The sequence below is a fragment of the Camelus ferus genome, chromosome 11 (genome assembly GCF_009834535.1).
Source record: "Camelus ferus isolate YT-003-E chromosome 11, BCGSAC_Cfer_1.0, whole genome shotgun sequence".
Taxonomy (NCBI): Eukaryota; Metazoa; Chordata; class Mammalia; order Artiodactyla; family Camelidae; genus Camelus; species Camelus ferus.
Window position 1 is genome coordinate 11,504,983 of NC_045706.1, and position 19,196 is coordinate 11,524,178.

The 19,196-nt window shown below is 38.7% G+C and overlaps 1 protein-coding gene across 1 annotated transcript in view; it reads left to right on the forward strand.

Moving 5' to 3' along the window:
- The window catches only part of CACUL1 (CDK2 associated cullin domain 1), a 58,101-nt gene that overhangs the window by 5,197 nt on the left and 33,708 nt on the right, over positions 1–19,196 (forward strand). The window contains exons 2-3 of the mRNA XM_032490795.1: positions 14,141–14,267; positions 15,124–15,226. Coding sequence (XP_032346686.1) covers positions 14,141–14,267; positions 15,124–15,226 — 230 coding nt within the window. The remainder of the gene's footprint in view (positions 1–14,140; positions 14,268–15,123; positions 15,227–19,196) is intronic.

Below are 19,196 nucleotides of genomic sequence, written 5' to 3' on the forward strand. Positions count from 1 at the left end.
CATCTGAGCCTTTAGCAAGTCAGTCTTTTTGCTGGTGGAGGGTTTGAAATATTGCAAGAACTACCAAAATTTGACAGATGCGAAGTGAGCAAATGCTGTTGGAAAATGGTGCTGAAAGACTTGCTCGACTTGTTGCCACAAAACTTCAATTTGTTAAAAGCACAATATCTGCAAAGTGCAATAAAACAAAGCACAGTAAAACGAGGTGTGCCTGTAGTTCTTTTGGACTGTAGACTGGCTCCTGTTTGTTCACATCTGGTGCCTGTTCCCCTGGGAAATTTGATTCAGTTGGAGGTTTAGAGGCAGTGAGGGCTGCTTGAAGGTTAGGCATGAAGAGAATCTGCATTTCCTTGCAAGATTCCAGGTAACATTATGCAGGGTCTTCAGTCAAGTAGAGATTAGCCTCATATTGGGGAGGGGGAGTGCGTCTTAGGCAGGGAAGGCTCAGTGAGTTTTGTGAGATCAGGGTTCTCAGATTGATCAAACCCCACCAAACTGACCCCATTTCAGACCTCAGGGTCTTGCTGTTTCGTAATCAGTGCCCTAACTTTCACTTAAGCCATCTCTCTAGGCTTTGACTTATTTTTGTATGGTAATTCTGTAACTTGCAGGATCATTTGGTTTCTAATTCTTGGCTGTATCAACCCTGGGACTATAAGAAGTAAGCGGTTCTTTTATGCAGCCATGGATGCTGTTGGGTCCTCTGTTCATTGAGCTAATCATTTTCTTAAAGCTTTGACCTGTCATGAGAATCAGACCACTCCACAGCCCTTGCCTTTCTCATTTCTGTCTTAACTTCCATAGCAGTCTGCATGTTTTCTTCAAGAAGAACTTTATTCCAGGTATTTACAGGTGATGTTGAAGTAATTCTTTGCTGCTACATGCTAGGTGCTGTTAGTATCATGTTATCTAATGGTGGCAATGAAATCATTGCCTTTAAATCCAACTAGATTGGAAAACCAAAGCCAGCTTCCTAGGTTTTAAGAATCTGTCACTGTAACTACTCTGGTACCGAAGACTTTACCAGTCACAGTTCAGTGCAAGAAAACACTCTAGGTGTCTAAAGCAACAGGAGATGTAACAGCACGAGTTAGGTCCTTTGTAAATTGTTGGAAAGGTTGGAGGTATAGAGGTCAGTGAGGCTGCTGCACTAAAGCTGTATGCCAGAGGGCAGGCTGCTGCCCCTGCCGCCGCCACCACCATTCTTACATCATCACGGCTGCCTCCCTCATCCTTGAAGTTGGTGATCAGACACTGGAACTTGGAGTTTGGCTGCCACAGACTCACGTCTCTTGCCTTACTTGCCAGAACCACCCACAGCAATAATCTGTCCTTGGCCTTCCTAATCTCATTCAAATGTATCTCGTTGATGGAATGCAATTTGGGAAATGTGATTATTTATTTCAGTTTTCCATTGTACATTAGTCAGCTTCCTATCATAATAACCCCCACATTTCAGGAGCTCATGGAACAACAAAGGCTTATTTCTTGCTCACGTTGTATTAGTGGCCGACAGTTGTCTATGGCTCTTCACAGGCCATCTTGTTCTGAAGAGCAGCTCTTTCCTGGGTCCTGTCACACCTGGCAGAGGCAGAAGAGAGTGGACAGCAACACACAGATGTAGCTCAGACGTGGCACATGTCACATCTGTTTATATTCCAGATATATTAAATAGAATAGAGCGGTTCCTTGTCTGCATGTGATGGGAGCAGGTGGGACTGGAGTGTGAGGATAAAAGGCAGTGTATGGATAGATGGAAAGAGGGAGGTGGGGGAATCTTGCATTAACTCATGATACTGTGCCATGATCTCAGAATTATGACCCAGTGCACCAAAAGCTTCTCCAGATGAACAAAAGCTCCACAGTACTTTTAATTGAACTGAGTGAAATTATTCCATTTTTAAGTTAATGATTCAAAAGTGTGTTAAAATTTTCAATTCAGTGAAAGTGTTAACTGATTTTAGTAAATTCTAAATAAAGTTGCTCTTTACTTGGTCAGGTCCTGTCTGCCAGTTTCCAGATTGTTTTGTCAGTGGATCAGTTAATGTATTCAGGTCTTAAAATAGGCACTGTTTGCAGCATCTGTGGTGGTTATTTGGTATCTTCCTGCCTTCCAGCTTAGTGGAGTTGTGCTGCAGCAAGCATCACTCTGATAGTGATTGTCCGAATTTTAGGAACTCGTTGGAGATCTTGTCTTGTCGTTTTTTTGCCATGTATTGGACAAAGTGGCGTTGATGAAACTGTAAGATAAAGCCATTGTAATGCTTATGTGAGGCCCAGGCCCAAATCCTTAAAGAAAAATGCTGTTTACTTCTTTAAATTGTAACTCTGTAAGCTGTAGACCATATGTAATTACATTGTAATCTGTTAAGTGCTATATAAAAAATTATTGTTGATATCCTTTTGTAATATGTCTTCGCAGGGCAAACTGGCCTTCCTTTTTTTTTTTTTTACTTTTGTAGTCATTTGTCTGTTAACCTCTATACATGGAGTTATAGGTATGTAATTTATATTTGCAGGCTTGCCAACTAGAATGGCATTTTATTCAGCAAATATTTACTTACTGCCTTCTGTATGCTAAGGTAATATTTTAGCCTCTGGTGTTGAATGAGACAGTTCAGTGTGGGAGTTGATGGACTGATGATGATACATTATGATTAAATGCTATAGTAAAGTTATGTGTATATGCATGGTAGTGTAGAGGAAAAATAATCTTTGAAATGAATGAAAGTTAGTTTGTCAGGAGGCTCGAGGTGGCAGGGTTGGGCTTGATGACACCTTTGCACAGGGGGAGGCCTGTGCCAAAGACTCACGAGTTGAAATTACTGTTGGAACATGAGGTGTGAGGAGGGAGTGGCACAAACCAAACCTAGGTAGAAAGGCCTAGATGTGAGGGGCATGCCTCGTTAGAGGTTGGATTTTCTTTTACAGGAACAGGAGCTACTGAAGGATGTTAAGGGAGCCAGCTCAGTAAAATTTGTCTTAGTGTGTTAATTTAGATGAGAAAAGAGAGAATGGAAGCATAGAGACTGGTTGGGGATTGTAATTATTGTCGTCTAGGCAAGAGGTGACAGCCTGAACAAATAAAGCATTGGAAGAGAGTTGTCAGATTTTGGAAATATTTGTGACTTCAGTCTATAAAATTTGGGGGTGAACAAGGGAAAATATGGATATGGGGGCAATATGGGTGGTAGGGGTGTGTGTGTGTGTGTGTGTGTGTGTGTGTGTGTGTGCGCGCGTGTGCACACATGCACCTGTCTCTTTTTTAAGTTATCTATGGTACATTTGGATAGAGAGGTCTGGTAGGCAGTTGGCAAACTGAGCTTTCTCATTTTCTGTGCCTTAGAATATTGGAAGTATTGAAACAAAAATTTATTTTCACCAGATTTGTTTTTCCCTTTCTGAGAATTTGAGATTCACCAAACTCTTTGGCCTTAAAACAACACAGAACTTTTCTCTTACACAGGTTTATAATTAAAAAACTCAAACTGTATGAAATATGTTGAATCTTTAATTCACTGATAATGAAAACCAGTGGTTCCCTCTCCTGTTCCTTCCCATTCCTAGACCTGTAACGCAGAGTCAATTATTTTTAATTCATTTGGTTGTTTCTTCTGGTTTTTATCCACATATTTCGATGTGTTAATATTGTTACTGATGAATTAATCACTTTTGTATTATCTGTTGACTTTGTTACTAACTTGAAGTTTTAGTTTTCTTCTACCTCTATGCACCTTACCTCTTTAATTCTCTTAATACCGCAATTTTTGGTTCAGTAATAAATTGTACGTACATTATGACTATGTAAACATTTACTGAAGGGCGAGGAGTGTACTCAGATTACATTTCTTTCACAGAGAACTTTGGTATGAAGTTGCCTTGTTTATACTTGCATGGTTTTAAAAAAAATTATTCTTAAAGCTTTTCAACATCCTTATCAGATTCACTGTATACAAACTGTCCCCATACAAAGTCATTACAGTATTATTGACCATGTATCTTATGCTGGATATTACATCCCTCTGGCATTGTTTTCAGTTGATCAGCTTGTAAGTTTGAATGTGTTCTAATAACCCTACACTTTTACTGCCCCCATCATGTTCAGTGTCATTGTTTCCATTTTTTGTTTTGTTTTGTTTTGTATATCCCTTAACTACTTTCTGTGGATATAGATGATTTTTACTATAAACTCTTTTAACCTTCCTACTGGCTTTTGTCTTTTAATCTTCCTCCTGGCTTTGTAAGTGGTTGGTCTACTACCTTTACTGTATGTTTGCCTTTGCTGGTGAGACTGTTCCTCTCAAAGTTTTCATACTTTGAGTTGTGGCCTTTTCTTGTTAGAGAAGCCCCTTTGACATTTCTTGTAAAGCTGGTTTAGTGGTGCTGAACTTTTAAGCTTTTGCTTGTCTATAAAACTCTTTATTTCTCTTTCAAATCTGAATAACCTTGTGTAGAATATTTTTGGTTGTAGGTTTTTTCTTTCATCACTTTGAAAATCATGCCATTCCTTTCCATGCTGCAAAGTTTCTGCTAAAAAGTCATCTGAGAGTCTTATGAGAGTTCCCTTGTATGTAAGCAGTTGCTTTTCTCTTGCCGCTTTTAATTTTCTCTTCATCTTTAATTTTGCCATTTTAATATGTGTCTTAGTGTGGACCTTTTGCACCCATGCTAATTTTGTTTGGGACTCTGTGCTTCCTGGACTCAGATGTCTGTTTCCTTCCCCAGGTTAAGGAAGTTTTCAGCCATTATTATTTTTTTAAATGTTATTAATTTATTGTTGTATTATTTGATAATTCTATTTTGTTGGGGGTGGGGGAGAGATAATTAGGTTTATTTATTTTTAAAGGAGGTACTGGGGATTAAATCCAGGACCTCGTGCATGCTGAGCACGCACTCCTTACCACTTGAGGTATACCCTCTCCCATTATTTAAGTAAGCTCTCTGCCCTCTTCTCTCTTCTTCTGGGACTCCTGTAAAGTTAGTACATTTGCTGTTGTACCAGAGGTCTCTTAAACTATCATCGTTTAAAAAAGTTATTTTTTCCTTTTTCCTGTTCAGCTTGGGTGATTTCTACTACTCTTCCAAAGTACTACTCTGTATCATCTAATATTCTAGTGTATCTTTAACTGTAGTTATCGTATTCTTCATCTCAGGATTTTCTAGCTTTACTGAAGTTCTCACCGTGTTCATCCATACTTCTCCCAGGTTAGGTGAGCATCTTTATGATCATTACCTTGAACTCTTCATTGAGTAGCTTGCCGGTCTATACTTCATTTAGTCCTTTTTCTGAGCTTTTTATCTTGTTTCTTTGTTTGGAACATGTTCTTCTGTCTTCTCATTTTGCCCAATTCTCTGTGTTTATTTGTCTGTGTTAGGTAGATTGGTTACATTTCCCAGTCTTGGAGAAGTGACCTTTGTAGGAGACATCCTATGGGGCCCACCAGCACGCTCCCTTCTGGTCATCAGAACAATATGCTCTAGGGGTGCCTCATTTGTGGGCTGTGTGCACCCTTCTGTTTGGCAGGACTGCTGCTGTGGGTGGGCACCGAGGCAGGCTGGCCCCCTGCCTGGTTGGCTGCTAGGCCTTGCCTCATGTGGTGGCTGTGGGGCTGCTGGAGAGTAGAGTAGGCTTCCCACTGCTCTCTGCCTGGCCTGGGTGGGAGGGCTTGGGACTTGCTCCTTGGGGAGAACTCCTGTGATTGTGATGTTCCTCCCATTGGTGGAGTCCCTGACCTGGGGGTGTGGGTCCTGACTATACTGTGTCTCCATCTCTCCTACTCAGCTTGTTGTGGTTCCTTTTTTATGTCTTTAGTGGTGGAATATCTTTTCTGCTAGTTTTTAGGCCGTTGTCACAGATGGTTGCTCTGTAAGTAGCTGTAATTTTGGTGTATCCGTGGGAGGAGGGGTGAGTTCAGGGTTTTTGTACTCCACTGTCTTGTCCACATCATTTCATGTCTTCCTTTTTATTGGTGTATTCTGTGTGTGTGTGTGTCTGTAGAACATATCTTCTAACAGCCTCTTGAGAAAATGTGTATGGATAATAGTTTCAGGTCTTGAATATACAAAAATGCTGGTTTCACACTTGATTGACAGTTTGGGTGTAGAATTCTTATCTAAATAAATTTTACAGTCTTGCTTCATTGACTTTAAGCTTGCAGTATTACAATGGACAATTTAGGTACCATTTTTAATTCTTATTTTTCATGTGGCCTTTTTTCCCTTGAAGAAATTATTGGGATATTTTCTTAGATTAATGAGTCACTGTTTTTCTCCCTTTACAGTTTTTTCTATTCTTTTTCTTTAAATCGTTGGTAGTCAGATGTTGAATTTCCTGCTTTGATCTTCTAAGTCTGTTAACTGTTTTATGTTATAGTCTGTTTCTCTTAATTTTCTGGGATTTTCTTGATGTTTTCTTCTTTTTTCCTTGGATTTTTAACAGTGGCTGTATTTTTAATTTTAAGAGCAATTTGGACTGCTTTTTTTCATGACTTTTGAATTTTTATTTTCTCCAAGCATAGTAATTAAAGGTTTTCTAAAAAGTTTTATTTTATTCTCTTAATTATCTTTGCTTTTATCTTTGCAATTTTTGTTTATTTTGATCTCATGTCTGAGACTGCGAATCTTGGTGATCCTTAACTGTCTATTCATATTTAAAAATGAAAAAGGCTGATTGGTAGTTCTGTTTTCAAGGGACCTTGCCAAGTGCAAGTATTGGGCTTCACTTCAGGCTAATTGGATGCAGAGCTGCTGTTTTCCTGGGGAACTGCCAAATAGTACCTGAACATTTTTTCTCTGGAACTGTTAAGTTTCTCTAGGGAAGGATCTCCCATTCTGAGAGAATGGTGGGGGTGGGTAGGTGGTACAGGAAGTAAAGACATTTCCCCTGGCCCATGACATTGTAGAATTAAAGAGAAGGAGCATGGTTAGATGTTCGATCATTTCTTATTTTGACTTTTACTGAAATCTGCCAGCCCTGTGCTTCACACACCCACCTACCCACCTTGTCTCTGTGTCTTGGAGTCCCAAGCTTTTATCTTTCAGTTTCTGTGCAGAATAACCCCCTCTCTTCCCTTTTTTACTAGTTAGTCTCCAGACCTGTAATCAGTTTTCACCCTTCCCACACCACCCACCAACTCTCTGCCTCTAACCGTGACTCATTGTATGTCCTGTCCTCAGGTCCTGAACTTCTCAGGATCCTGCAGGGCAAGATTAAATCACCTGTTGGTGTGTTTCCACCTCAGCCCACACTGCCTTGTGCTACTACTTCAGAGTTATTTCCTGGTCTTAATGCCATGGAGAGGTTGACTTGTTTAAACCTTGCAGGAAATCAGAATTTAAAAACTATGTGCCTATGTAATCTCAATCAGATACTTTCTGTTTGAATATTGTGAGATTTGGGGTAAGTTGGAGCTGGAGCCATAATGGATGTTTTGATAGCACTTGACTTTTTCATATATGTACTTTCATAACATGTTCATTTTGGGAACTGGGTCACAGGCTCAAGTGTGGTGTTGTAATTGTAGAATAACGTGCGGTAACTATTGTAAAGTGATCTGGATTTCGATCTTGCTGGTAGCCACTGCAGCTACTTTTTTGTTTTTTAAAATAGTAGTGATGAGGGAAGTTTCTAATATTAAGTTATTTTTCCTCAAATTGAGAAATGTGTGGATTTCTAAGAAGTAAGACAATAATCAAATGTGTTCTCTGTACAAGTTTTACAGTTGTTTGGGGAAAGAAACATGTCATTTGAAGCAAGGCAAATCAGGTTATAACATAATATGTGAAACTGTATAAGCCTTATCTGGACCAAAATGTTATCTAGTTATTTGTTTATAGGAATGCAGCTTAATGTTTACATGGATGTAACTACATCACAGAGAATGACTTCTTAATGATCACGGTTGACATTTTATATTGTCCATAGTGTTTAAACTGAATTATGCAAACCACAAACTCTAAACCTTAGAAGCTCACCGGACACATGCAACTTAGAACTTAAAACTTAGAAACTCCTCATAGGGCATGTAACTTTTAAAAGATGTTAGCTTACTTTAGAAACACTTGCTTCGTTAGAACTTAACATTAGCTATCTTCTTTTATTGGCGAATCAAAATAAACCGGAGTAGGAGGTGCAGGTTTTATTTTTTTCTTCCTAATGAGGAAAAGGATATTTAAAGGATTTGGTAACATCTTTTACTATCCCCCCTCTCCCCCAACTGGGCAGTTCTCTTAGGAGCAGCTAAGTAGTACTGTTTGCTTTGCCAGGATCAGGTTATTTTCCTTTTGAGAGAAATAAGTAACTGGGATTTTTTTTAAAAATAAAGAGTAAAACTATTGATTTATTAGGCTGCACTACCTTGTTCTGATTCTGATCCTCCTCTTCCCCTCTTACTAATCTTTTCCTTTATTCCCAAAGGCTTCTCCCATGTTTTGCAGGCCTGGTTCTTGGCCTTCAGCTCTTCTCTCTTCATTAATTGAAAGATTTCAGACATCCCCTTGTGCTGGAGGTAGAGAATATTCTACCAGGTGGTAATGTTTTGGACCACACACATTTACTAGATCGTTATTGGTAGGTGGGCACACTGTGGCAGCAAGAAGTTATTATTTTCCCCTTAGACCACATACACTGGCCAGAGTTAAAAAGAAAGCCCAGAGCTTTTTTCTGCCAGTCCATCTGTCAGATTATCTAATTGTAGTTAATTATAATTAATCAAAAAAGTCATTATGTTTGAGACATAATTTAGCCCATTAATTTTGGCTTAATCATTTTATTTCATAATTGTGAATATATTCTTAAGAAGTCAATTCTAAATGCAGGTGGCTTTTTTGCAAGGGAGAAGAGATATGGGAGAGAGGACTTTAATGAGTTTTGACATGAACACAGTTCCTAGCTGCCCTTTACATTTTTTTCTTTGCTACATTTACACCTTTATTTGACTCGCCAGTTCAAGTTGTTCACAACCAACAACCATGTGCTAGCAGTTGAGAACGGAGGAGCACCTGTGACCTTGGCGGTTCTGAGCTGAATAGTATCATTAGGCAGTGGTTCTCAAACTAGCAGTTGTAAGAATCAGCTGGAGGGCCCAGATTTCTGTATCCTGTGTCACACCCCGCCCCGCCCCCGCCGCCCTTTCTGCCCACCCCCCTCCCCGGCCTTTTTGCATTTACATCAAGTTAACAGGTTTCCAGGTGATGCTGATGCTGCTCTGAGTATCACATTTGAGAGCCCCTGATAGAAGGTGATGACTGTTCTTTGCAGCAGACCAAGTATGCGTTAATAATACCTGCTATAATTTCTAAATGTATCCTCCCCTTACACACAGGTAACAAGAAAAAAAGTAAAAAGGAGTATCTAGTAGGGTTTACCTGGTTTGCTTTAGCCTGTGTGAAACCAAATACACTTCAAGCTTTAATTCCAGAACAACTAATTAGTATTACGCCCGGGACGGTTTTTGTAGTAAGTATTCATTTTGACCTCCATTAAATTAGTTTAGTTCACATACGTTATTGAATCCCTACATGTGCTAGTTTGGAGTTGGGGCTCTAGCACTGAATCCCTGCTTCGGGAAGCTTGTGTCTATTCTGAGGAAGATGGATAATAAACAAATAATATGTCGTTTTGATTAGTTACTTGGATAAAAAGTATGGGAGTTGAACATACTGATTCCTGCCTGGTATGAATCACAGATCTCTGATACTTTCTCATTTATTAGCAACCTATTAATATTTCCTGAACCTTAGATACCAGCTGGTCCATGTGTTTTAGATTTTATTCCGCTTTATTTTAGTAAAGGTCAGTTGAAGTACTTTCTCAATAGGACTGAAGCTACATGAGCTTGTTATCTTGTAAAATATGAGGTTTAAGCCTTGTGGCATGATGTTTTGAGGCTAACATGAGGTTTTAAAAAATTTTTCAACTTGAATGTCTCCAGAGGGCATATGTGTTCACTAAAGTGCTCGCTGCTCTTTTTAATTCTTATACCAGTCCTGTTTTAATCATTTATGTTACTGGCCTGGGCCTTGAAGGCATTTGAGTTTATAATGCCTTTTTAAAATGGTTTATAAAATAGTGCATTATTTTTAAGCTGGAAAACCTAAATAAAATAGTTATTTAATGGTAATTTCATTTTCGTTTAGGTTCAATGCTTTGTATTTCTTTTGGTCAGTCTGAACTTTATGGGCAGAGTTGTAAGCAACTGATTACATTTCTCTAACAGAAGGATCTAGTTTTAAAATTCAAGAACACACACACACACACACACACACACACACACACTTTGTATCAAATGTTAAAAAAAACCAAACAGCTAATCTGTTTTGTTTGTTTTAAATCAGAGATTGGGTTGAGATTAGCAAGGGATTAAATATTTTATTAAAGGTTCCTGTATTGTCATTTTTTTAAACTTTTTTTTATTGAGTTACAGTCATTTTACAGTGTTGTGTCAAATCCAGCATAGAGCACAATTCCTGTATTGTCATTTTAAGTGTTGACTGCAGATTGTTACAAAAAGCCTTCCTAATCTCTGACTCAGAGTGCAGATATACTAACGAGTGCTCATTCTTCAGACCCCCTGTAGCCCCGCAGATGCTTGTGTTCTGCTTTCCTCTGCTGCTGGGGTGAAGATTGGTTGGTCTCCTGAGAAGAAAGTTACGTTTGCTAGTATTTTAGTCTGTTCATGCTGCTATAGCAGAATATCATATCATAGATGGGGTGGCTTATTTATTTCTCACAGTTCTGGAGGCTGGGAAGTCCACGATCAAGGTGCTGGCAGATTCGGAGGCTGGTGAGAGAGCCTGTTGCCTGGTTCATAAAATGCCATTTTCTTGTTGGGTCCTCTCATGGCCAAAGGGGTGAGGGAGCTCTCTGGAGACACTGAATCCATTCATGAGGGCTCCGCCCCATGACCTCATCACTGCCCCAAAGCCCCACTTTCTAATGACATCGCAGTGGGGGTTGGGATTTCACCATCAGTCTTGGGGGGACACAAACATTCACTCCACGATAGCCGCATGTAAGTGAATTGGTTTCCTGTTTATTTGTTTTTTGAGCAAAATATATGTGGAAATAGATTTCTATATAGGTGGAAATAGTGTCTTTTTAGATCTGGAAATAAGATTTAAGATTTTCTACTGTGACTAATGCCTTTTTCATTTTGGCTTGAAAGTTTCTTTTCAAAGATATTTAAAAGCAGAACTTTTTTTTTTTAGTGCCACATGAAAGACACCTGGGGAGGCATCAGAAATCACTGCTCTGTAGTGGGACTTCTGCAAGCCTTCATGTTTTCCTCCATCATACCTTTGACTCGGTGATTTGCAGACGTGTGAAACCTGCACTTGAGAAGCACGCATGCTCCTCAGCAGCATAGGATGTAGTTCGTTAAAAGCGGTCCAGGAGCCGATGGGATTGACATGTTCGTTCTTGGCTTTCAGTTCTCGAAGTTTTCTTTCTGAGCGTGTCAGTTCCCTTCTGTTAAGTCCCAGCTTTTGGTGTAGAGCAGGTGTATGATGTGGTTTAGGTGATAACGCTGATTGGAGATTCAGTAACCTAGAATCGCTTAGTGAGAAAGTTATTTTTCAGTTATTTCTGGTAATTTTTTTTTTTTTAATATTTCTGAAAGCAGAAAGTTAGAGTTTTGGAGCTAGTGGGTAACACTTCTCAACATCTGCCGATCTCTGTTTTTTTATTAAAGGGAAAGCAAGCATCACTCAGAACCTTTAAAGGCAGTAGAACCTAGTAGAATTTAATAACACTATTTATTTCTATATTGTAAATAACTGCTTTTCTGTTTTTGGTCAATTTGTTTTTTTTTTTTTAATGCAAGTAGTTTTAAGCACAAGAGGGGGTGATTCCTACAGGAGAGTGGAGACTGAGACAGGAACAGTAAGGAAGCTGGTGAAGTCACTGCCGTGGCAACTGGAGTGTAATCCCAGTGAGGACTTTGGGAGTCAGTGTAGCACTCAACTGAGAGTCAGAGGAAATGCTGGGGTGTTTACACCAAGTTCTTGTTAGTCATTCCTTGATAGCAGCTCCTGGGGGTGTTCATTCTCCAGAACATCCAACCTGCCCCTCCTTCAGGCAGAGCAGCTCTGGCAGCCAGAGAGAACAGAGTCAAAGAATGGTAGGTATTGACAGTGATCTCTGTGGACAGAGTAAGTGATATGGTTCCAGTAGTTTCAGCTACACTCCCAAACCTGCTAATAAGCTTCTCTGACATCCTCCTCATCTTAGTCAACAGCATCCTCATCCCAGGCTAAAAACTTTGGAGTCATCCTTGCCCCTTCTCTCACATCTCACATCCAAACCATCAGCAAATCTTGTTGGCCCTACCTTAAAATACATTTGAAATCTGACCTCCTCTTGCCCTCCCTGCCACCACCTGGTCGAACCCCTTGTCATCTTGCAGCCTTCTAGCTTAGTTTACTCCTAGTGCAGCAGCTGGAATGATCCATAGAAAATCTAAGTCAGATTACGTCACTAGTCTGCTCAGAACCCTCCAGATGTCCCCGTCTTACTCAGTAAAAGCCAAAGTCTCTCCAGTGCCCATGAGGCCCTCCCGGATCTGACCTCCCCTTGCCTTTTGTGTGTGTGCCTGTATATGCACATGCGTGGGCAGTTCTTTTTGTTCTTAACCTCATGTGAGTTAAAAACATTCAGTTCTTCCCCATTGCCTTCCCCATTCCCTTTAGTGCAGGTTATGTGATTCACTTGCAGATTAGGTTCATTTGTCACAGTTTGCATTCCATCTTGACCACTACATCCTGGTAGGCATTTCTTTTTTATTTTCATACAGTGAATGTACTTTTTATAGCATGTAGTTCTGTTGGTTTTGACAAATGCATGGAGCGGTGGAGTCATTGTCCTAAAAATTCCCTTATGTTGACTCTTTGTAGACAGTCCTTTCCACCTTCCACTCCCTGGCAATCACTGACCTGTTTTCCTTCCTATAGTTTTGCGTTTATAAATAAGTGAGAATCTTACCATATGTAGCCTTTTTGGTCTGATTCTTTCACTTAGCAGAATACATTTAGGATTATTTCATGTTGTGTAAATCACTAGTGCACTCCCCAGATGTCTTTTAAAATAAATACATTTAAGCCAAAAAAGTGAATGTATTTAAAGGAAATATTGAACAAACATGATAGAGGTGGCACGTAGGTATGAGAAACATCTTGAACCTGTATGACTAAAATTGGATGCTAGGTTAAGTCGTTACTTTACCTGGTTTTTCTGCCAGTAATTAGCCGTGTGCTCTTGGGGAAGTCAACCTTCTGTTCCCCAGTTTCAAGTAAAATAAATAGTAAAATGGCTGATCTAGTAGTTGTTAGCTTTTTTTGTGATTCATAAGACGCAGGGCATCTTAGGTGTTCTGGGTAGCTCTTTTTATTGTTGGGAAGCACCTGTCGGTCCTGCATTTCAAAGTTGTTATGACAAGTTGTTACAAATGCTTTATTAAACCCATAGTGAAGGAAAAAGAGCCAGCCATTAGGAATGAGGTAAGGCTCCACTTCATGGATGACTTTTCTGTTGGGCTTATCTAAAGTGTGAGATAGTGAGAGCCACCTTCAGCTCTGGTCATGTCTCGGAGGTACTAGTGATGCCGTAAATCTCTGCAAGTTCCTAGCACCCTCTTTTGTGACCCTAGCATTTGGCCTTGAATCTCCACAGTCCTTTCCTTAGGTAGATTTTCCCAGGCGTGTCTGTAAGGTTTGATTGGGGGTCATAGTTTCCCAAAACTTTATTGTGGTTTATTAATAGGTCATCTTGCCACATCATTGACAATGTGTTTTTGAGGGTCAGTGCATGTTTGAGAACACTCCACTGATAAACAGAAGCTTGCAGAAACCAGGAAAGGAAATCAGTGATAATTGCATATTTTTTTGTTTTCATTTTTAAAACAGGGATAGATTCATAGTAATTCCTTTTTAAATCATAATTAATGTCTGCTTAAAATCCCTGACCAGGTTGCTTTTTTTTTTTTTAATTGGAAATGGGTTACTAATTTGAGTTGTATTTGGGTGATAGAATGCCAGTGTGAAATCAGAGAGTAAGTGAAAGGAATTTGAGAGTGCAGAATTGCTGTGATTTGTGTTTATTTTACATGTGGCATATAGTAATATTAATTTTACTTTTTACTTTTAGTAATGAATGTTATAACTATTGAAGATTATAAGAGCACATACTGGCCAAAATTGGATGGTGCCATAGATCAGCTTTTAACTCAGAGTCCCGGTGACTATATCCCCATATCCTATGAACAGATATACAGGTAAGTCAAGGTTTAATTTGCCTGGGTTTGAGAGGGCACATTGAGGTTCACAGCAACATGAATGATGACAGTAAGTATGTGTATAATCTATCATACCTAAAATGGGGCTCTGTAGGTTATTTATATGTTACACACTTGTGGATTGGAGGTTTGAGTTATACTTTTTGCTTCAAAATTGGTTTTCAAACCAGGATAGTGTTAATCGCACCTCAGCCCCGCCATCCCTGCCATACATAATGCAGAAATTATGGAGGTCAGTGAAAAAGGCAAAACAATATGTATTTTTAGTCTCACAGGGAGACACTAATTTAATCTGTTGATTTTAATGACACAATTCTAACTATCTTTGATTATTTTGTTTCCCATCTCCTGGTAAATGGAAGCAGCAAATTAATGAGGAACTAGTGTCGGATGTGAAATCAGTCCAGTCAGAAGAGGAGGAAGTGACAGCTGTGTTGTTCTGTACAAGTGATGCACAGCGATTCTGAGTTATAAACTTTGTGCTGATTATCACTCTCTCTTCCTTATTTTGACACTCATTAAAATGTGAGAGAAGCTGGTTTATAAGTAGTTATCATAGTCAAACTCTCAGATTACCGCCCAATATTGGATTGTCTAGTACTGATAAAATATTTAACAGAGTACCCAAAAAGATAATTTGTAGCTGGTGATAATGTCTCTCCCATCTGAACACTGACTGGGATGGGATATATTTTTATTTGAGTTGTGACTGGTCATTTTTTTAGGCCTGAATTATTTGATGGGTGGCTGTATGTTGAAAGTATGCTTTAACCATAGGTTGAATTAAGTGCTTCATTGTTAACTTGGTTTTTCTGTCTCCCCCCCCCCCCCACAGTTGTGTGTATAAATGTGTGTGCCAGCAGCACTCGGAACAGATGTATAGTGATCTGATTAAAAAGATAACTAATCACTTAGAGAGAGTTTCAAAGGAGCTGCAGGTAAAGAACTGATTGTATTGATTTTTGCTGCTTTGGGATTTTCTGACTGGTTTGAATTAACCTGTTTGTTATTCCTTTGGAGGCTTGTTAATTTGATTATAATATAAATTTATAAATATTTTTAGGTGACTATTGATCAGATCATTTTATCTTTGGAATAGATTGTTAATCTGAAATTTTAACATAAACTGTGGAAATGTTTAGATTGAATGTATTTCAGACTTTAACTGATTCCATTTGTTACCATGTCAGCATTTCTTCATTTAAAATCTTTGTCGACTTCATTATTTGATGACTTTTATAATATAAATGTATGTGTATATTTTAATTTTTTTCTGGAACTTTTTTTTTATTACTATCTTTTGAGTGTGAGTTGCCTACCAGTTTCTAACATTTGCTAATATAAACAACTGAGGTCAGCATTTTGTTGATAAACCTTTTATAGATGAACATCATCCCAGCGGTAAAGCCTGGGGCGAATTGTGGAAGATATTTTGTTAAAGGAGGCGCTTGGCCTCTTGATCCCATTCTGCCCCTCCTCACTTCAGTAAAATTTCAGTGCTTGAAGGTCTGGTACTGTCTTTATTCCAGGGCCAGATCGCGGTTTTAGTTATGGTGTGGAAGTTACAAGATGTGTGTACAGGTCCCTCAGCACTAGACCACCCGGGTCTGTACCACGGTTAGGAAGTGCCCCGGCAATTCTGAAATACGCAGTCTCTAGCAGATGCTGGGCCACGGCTTGGATTTTGTTCCCCACTTGCCGTGGGCTCTGAGACACCTTAGTCTTAATTACTCCAAACGGTCGTTACACTTGTAGCTTTTTTTTTGTAATTATAGCCAGAGCTGTATTTATCATAGCCAAATATATCTTTTCCTATTGTTAGTATAAATTGTTTTCTTCATCTTTTGCCATTAAATACAAAATCTTCATTCATTTAACAGATGTATTTAGTGCTAGACATCATATGTAAATTATAGATGAAACCTAAGATCTGTGCGTTACAGCTTTGAATGGTTTGCTACTAACTCTTGACTTTACTCTCTCCCTGACTCCCTGTATCCCGCTTACTGCCAAGTCCTGTTTACTTTCTGTTTCTCTCTTGGCTCTTGACCACTTCTGTTCACTTGCCACTGCCCAGTCTGGGCCACATCTCAAATGTTTTACTGAAACGCCCATCTTAACTGGTGCTCTGCCTCTAGGCTTAACACGTCTGACTTCTTGCATTTCAGTCAGAGTGACTGTTTCTAAAGCACAGCTCTGATTATCATGTTTCTATCAGAATAAAGTCTAAACTTAATACGATTTCGAAAACCTTTCATTATCTGACTACTGCTTATTTCTGCAGCCTGATCTTACCTCTCTGCTCCTGCACACTGAACTTATTTCAGTTCCTTGAACTTTTTAAGTACAATCTCACTAAACTAAAAAGTTTGTGTGTCTCGATTTACTGATATTTTTGCTTTATTGTGTCATTTCACTTTACTGCGATGGTCTGTAACTGAACCCACATCTCCGAGATCTGTCTGTCATGTCGTTTGCCGTGTCCATACTGCATTCACAAAAGTTGTAGCAAGTGACCCTCTCCCACCAGTTCTGTATGTATCAAAATGCTGGTTTTCTGTCACCGTTACTAGTACAGTGTATTAGGAAATGAAAGAATTTTTGTTTTGTATTAATATAGGAATAATTCTTACAAAAATTAAAACATAGACAAGGGTGATAATCTCTTTTGATGTTAGTATTTGAAAAGCCATATTGATAAATGTGAAGGTAACATTAGATGTAAAACCAGGGAATTTAGTTTATTTTTAGAATCAGCACATGTCTTGCTTTGAGTTCAGCAATATGGGACTGTAAAAAAATCTTACTTCAAAATGATCTCTTTTGCAAGACTGTAAAGTCAAACCCATTACTAAACAGCAGAGTAAAGTGGATAAAAACATGGGGACCTGGGCTCTGGTCTCACCTCTGCCACTTGGCAGCTGTGTGCCTCTTGATTAAACATGCTCATATCATCTTGCAAATTTTCTCAACATTAAATGACATGGCTTTGCAGAAATATCTGGTTCCTTTAAGCTAAGTTCTAAGATATTTTTTCTTCTGCTTCCTGCTTGGCAAATGCTTCATTCTTTTCTCAGGCTTAAACTCATATGTGTCCACCTGTGTAAGATCTTCCTGGAATCCTTATACTCCCCTTAAAACAAAGCAAAACAGACCATTGGAAGTTCTTCTGTGTATTCATAGCATCTTGGCAATAACAGCTCTATTACAGCAGAGATCGTGTGTACTGTTTCCGTTTCCGTGTCCCTGTCTGGCCACCTCACAGGTCTGTCCTCCTTTGAGGGCAGAGACTCTGTCTTGTTGTCTTTTTACCCTTAGTGCCTAGCACAGTTCCAGCTCTGCAAATGCTTACTGAATGAACGCTCAGCATCAAATTTGACCTGTTCCAGTGGGAAGAGTAGCATAATTAGCCTTATATGACCACTAACCTTTATGTTCCCCAGACGCTTAGGCATTTTATTAATTTATTCATTGTTCAGTTAACTCAGTTTACTTATTTATTCAGTGTTACAAGTATGCGGCATAATCCTGGTGTAATCTCTGCTTTACAGAGACTTTAAAGGGCAGTTTTCATTCGTGACAGAACAAGAGTATAAGCCAGGCCCTATGAGCCAGGAAAGTTTTATTTGGCTGGAGTGTTTTGTTTGCAGCTCTGATTTTAGTAATGAAATATTATGAGCTAAAACAAAAGGTGGGATGAGTTGCATTTGGCAGATAATCAGAAATTTAGTGTTGGGGGGTTGATAAATCAATGAGTTGGACCTTTAGGGCATCAGCCTCTGTCTTTCAAGGGCATCTTAAAATAGCAGCTGGTCTCTATGTAAACTGTAAACTGTGTCAGAGTGACTTAATTATCTCTACCAAAGCCATGTCATGTTGGAGCGACTCAAGAGTATATGATACAGTATTTCATATTCCCCAGTTATTGACTTAAAAGCTAGAGAATACTGTTTCTAGAGATTTTAAAAGATGATTTTAATTTGTTGAACCTAAATATTTTTTTTATAAAATAACATAATCTAACTTGCTTCACCTTAAAAAAAAACACCATATTTCTTTTATTTTGGAAAAAATGACCTTTTTAATCACTTCAGTTCACTTCGAAACATTTTTTTGTTGTTAAGTTTATAAAACCACTTAAGTAGCTAAACCCACTTGGTATTCTGCTTACTATTGTGTTTTACTGCCTGTATTTCTCTGCTTTCTTACTTACTACTAGATTATTTGAACTGTGACATACATTTTGCCTTAGTTTTTTTAAACCATTCTCCCCCCTTATGCTTAACTCCTCTGCTTTAAATGTGATAGTGAACATCTCTATTTTATTTTCCTTTTCCCATGTCTCCAAAACCTCAAAATGTCAATTTTTCAGTTCTGACTTTTTGATACACCAATGAATGGAAATAGATGACCATGGAGAGAAAATTGGTTTATTAGTTTAGTAAATGATATTCTGGTTAGTTTTGGAAAATTCTGTTGAAACTTTTAGCAATGACTATATTTTTGATGAGGGCTTAAACCAGGTTTTCCAAATACTTAATTAGACATTTCAACTTGAATTTCTTCTTATGAATACTTCATATGTATGTCTAAATCTAAGTTCCTCTTCTGCCAAATCAGCTTTACTCTCAGACTTGAGATTTCATATTCACCTTTGATTCCTTTTTTCTCCCTTACCTCATTTCCAGGTGATAGTCAGGGTTGGTAGTATACGATAATTTCATGGCTTCATTCCCATAACTGTCATCCTTTCCCGTGTCATTACTCGCTCATGCCTGCACTAGTGCAGTAGTCTCCTAACTGCTCTGCCTTTCTGTAGTCTGTTCTTTTGGCTTAATGATCTTCCAAAAATGCTAATTTGATGGGCATACTTTCTTGTTCTAAAACCTTAAAGACTTCCTGTTGTTT